This window comes from Coregonus lavaretus, assembly GCF_964263955.1.
Source record: "Coregonus lavaretus genome assembly, chromosome: 24".
NCBI lineage: Eukaryota > Metazoa > Chordata > Actinopteri > Salmoniformes > Salmonidae > Coregonus > Coregonus lavaretus.
Window position 1 is genome coordinate 39,935,184 of NC_140011.1, and position 3,131 is coordinate 39,938,314.

The 3,131-nt window shown below is 44.9% G+C and overlaps 1 protein-coding gene across 1 annotated transcript; it reads right to left on the bottom strand.

Moving 5' to 3' along the window:
• Positions 1 to 826: 826 nt before the first annotated feature.
• Positions 827 to 2,565, bottom strand: cldn3c (claudin 3c). The gene has a single exon (XM_084140715.1). The coding sequence runs from the start codon at positions 2,289 to 2,291 to the stop codon at positions 1,635 to 1,637; it is 657 nt and encodes a 218-aa protein (XP_083996841.1). The 5' UTR covers positions 2,292 to 2,565; the 3' UTR covers positions 827 to 1,634.
• Between the last annotated feature and the right edge of the window lie 566 nt (positions 2,566 to 3,131).

The window sequence follows — 3,131 nt, forward strand, 5'->3', positions numbered from 1 at the left end:
AGTTGAAATGCAAAGAAAAGCAGCCCATTGTAAAACACAAAACATCGTTCAAGCATTGTTGTCTTAACATATATAAAGACAATTTACAAAATAAACATTCAATCAAACAATAAGTATTGAAACTAGGCACTTTTCAGTATTTTCATAAAAAACAAAAATGGCTGACTTATTTCAAATAAAAGCCAACAACAGAAGCTGTCCATTGTGACTATATGGGCGGTTGCAGGTAAACCTGACTGCTTGCCTTCAGTTGAAAATCAAGACCATAGACACAGATGCCTTTTATTAGGTAGTCTCTCACCCTCTATGTACACACACACACACACACACACACACACACACACACACACACACACACACACACACACACACACACACACACACACACACACACACACACACACACACACACACACACACACATCATTCAGGTGTACTACTCCCTGGTCACCAAACAGTTCTTACAGTTGATTTGTTAAACAGGAGACAGACTGACTCCATATGTCAGACAATGGTCCTGCTTTACCATCACTCTCCTAACTATAATTCGTCTATACATAGTCTTATTCCTTTACAAATGATGGTAAACATTTTCTTACTATAAAATAAAATGCACATTCAGCATTAAAAAGCTATTAATTGCTGTAAAATGTGTATGCAAAATGTGTATGTAATATGTATATGTAAAATGTATGTATATGTAGCAGAAAGCTGTAAAAAAAAACAAAAAAGATATGTGTCCTCCGAAGAGGTGGATGGGTAAAAAAACTATTAATTATATATATATATATTTTTACTAAACAAATATTATTTCACCACACACCAACGCACACAGATGCACACACACACACACACACACACACACACAAAGGCCTAAATAGAGTGGAGATCTGAAGAGGAAGGAATCTATAATATCATGACCTGAGGCAGAATCTCTCACAACCAAATGCTTGTGAAAGCCGCACACACACACTGAATCATATAACCAAATCCATGTCAAAACAGAGCTGGTCCTTCCTGGGATGTGTTAATGAGACACAGTGAAACTTTTTAACTGAAAGTTTCAGTGAAACAAAATCCCACTTCGCCAACAGCATACTACACACGTAATAGGGACCTCCACTCTGCAGTAGAAATATGAGCCCACATACTATGTAACTATAGCATTTCTCCCAAGTACTTGAAAACCAAGACCCTTCAACAGTAAGGTTTGCTGAAACAAAAGGGCTTTGGTTTATCATCTGAAGTTTGAAATGAATGAATAACAACTACAATTGAAACTATTCTATAAACCAGTCATTACCATTAATCAACCTACCCCTTTGGGATTGTATGTACAGTATCTGCGTCTGACGGCCTCTACTTCACACAAGCCTATATAAAGCTGAAGAACGACACTGAACAGAGACACCCAAGCGGAGGAAAAGCCAAGCAGTAACATTAAAACACACATCCCTTCATATCGGAGTCTTTTCAGTAGGAGTTTTGTCTCCTAGTTTTTCCCTGTCGGATAGCAAACAAACACAGCAATGTTCAGGATAGAGATACCCTCTATCTTTCTACCTCTCCTCTATCACTCTTCTATCTACTGCACCTCTATATTTTCTTCCCTCCATTCAGTGAAATAGTGCCTCTCAGACGTAGTCCTTCCTGTCGTATCCCGCTGTGCCCCCGCTCACGCTGCGAGGGGCGGAGTAGGCCATGCGGGGGGGCTTGTACCTCTTCTCCTCCTTGGGGGGGCAGGTGCAGCACAGCATGGCTCCTCCGATAAGGAGCAGGACCGCCGACCCCCAGCCGATGTAGAGTGAGGCTCCCAGCTCCCTCCTCTGGGACTCCACCAAAAGGGGGTTGTAGAAGTCTCGGATGATGGTGTTGGCCGACCAGGACACAGGGATAAGGATGAGGATACCGGCCAGGATGAAGAAGATTCCGGAGATGATCATGACTTTAGCTTTGGAGGGTTCGTCCTCGATGCAGTTGGTGCACTTGGCTCCGACGATGGAGACCATCACCCCTAGAATCCCCAGGACAATGGCGATGATAGTCATGGCTCTGGCAGCCTGCAGGTCCTGGGGTAAGGCCAGCATGGAGTCATAGATCTTACATTGCATCTGTCCCGTGCTCTGGGTCACACAGTTCATCCATAACCCTTCCCAGATGGTCTGGGCTGTGACGATGTTGGCTCCGATGAAGGCTGTCACCTTCCACATGGGCATGGCACAGACCACGATGCCCAGGATGAATCCTATAACTCCCAGGGCGATGCCCACAATCTCCATGCCCATCGACATGCTGGCTTCCTGAGTGCGTCTCTATCATACACCTGACCTACCTGGAGGAATGAGGATGTGACTCAATTAAGAGATTCTAGAACCTGCTGAGATTCCAGAATTCAGCACAAAGAATGAACAGAGGATTCAGTCCAGAACTTTGTCCTAGGTTCTTTGTGTTCTATGTTCTTCCTTGTGATGCTCGTGTGTATGACCACTCCCCTCTCTCTCTGTGTGGGGGGTGTGATGTAACTAAGTGATGCTGGCACGGAAACAGAGATCCTTTATAGCCTAGTGGAGGCAGGTGAGGAGGGAGGGAGGAGTCCCCTGGTGATGATGTCACAGGGTGACAGAACAGGTTACTGCATGCTCTTCACAAAAACAACACCTGCCCATAGAGGTGGCTGAGAGAGGGGGTGAGAGGGAGGAGGAGGAGGAGGAGGAGGAGGAGGAGGAGGAGGGAGAAGAGGCAGGTGAGATGAGAGGAGAGGAGGGAGGGAGCCAGAGGGGAGAGTTTCACCTGTAATCTGACTCCCTCTTGACTATTTGTTCCAGTAACATAGGGACAGACAGTGCATTGACAATTACCCTGGCCTTACCTACTATCTAATTTTGTGCCTTTCTGAAGAACAAATTCCCTCTAAATGTTTGGAACAAGTGTGCTAAATCATGTCCTCTGACTGGATATACTCTGTAACTTAGAGGTAATGGCTGGCACAGCTAGTGTCATCTAATGGTTTGAATGTTTCACACAAAGAAACATGGAGGACAAGAAACCATTTTTGTTGGTTTGACAACAAAACATTAGGCAGCCAGTCAATTGGAGACAGACTCTCCCTCCCCCTCCCCCTCCACCCACCC

Bases quoted from the DNA above. Each gene is read 5' to 3' on its own strand.
- cldn3c (XM_084140715.1), bottom strand. From the start codon at position 2,291: ATGTCGATGGGCATGGAGATTGTGGGCATCGCCCTGGGAGTTATAGGA.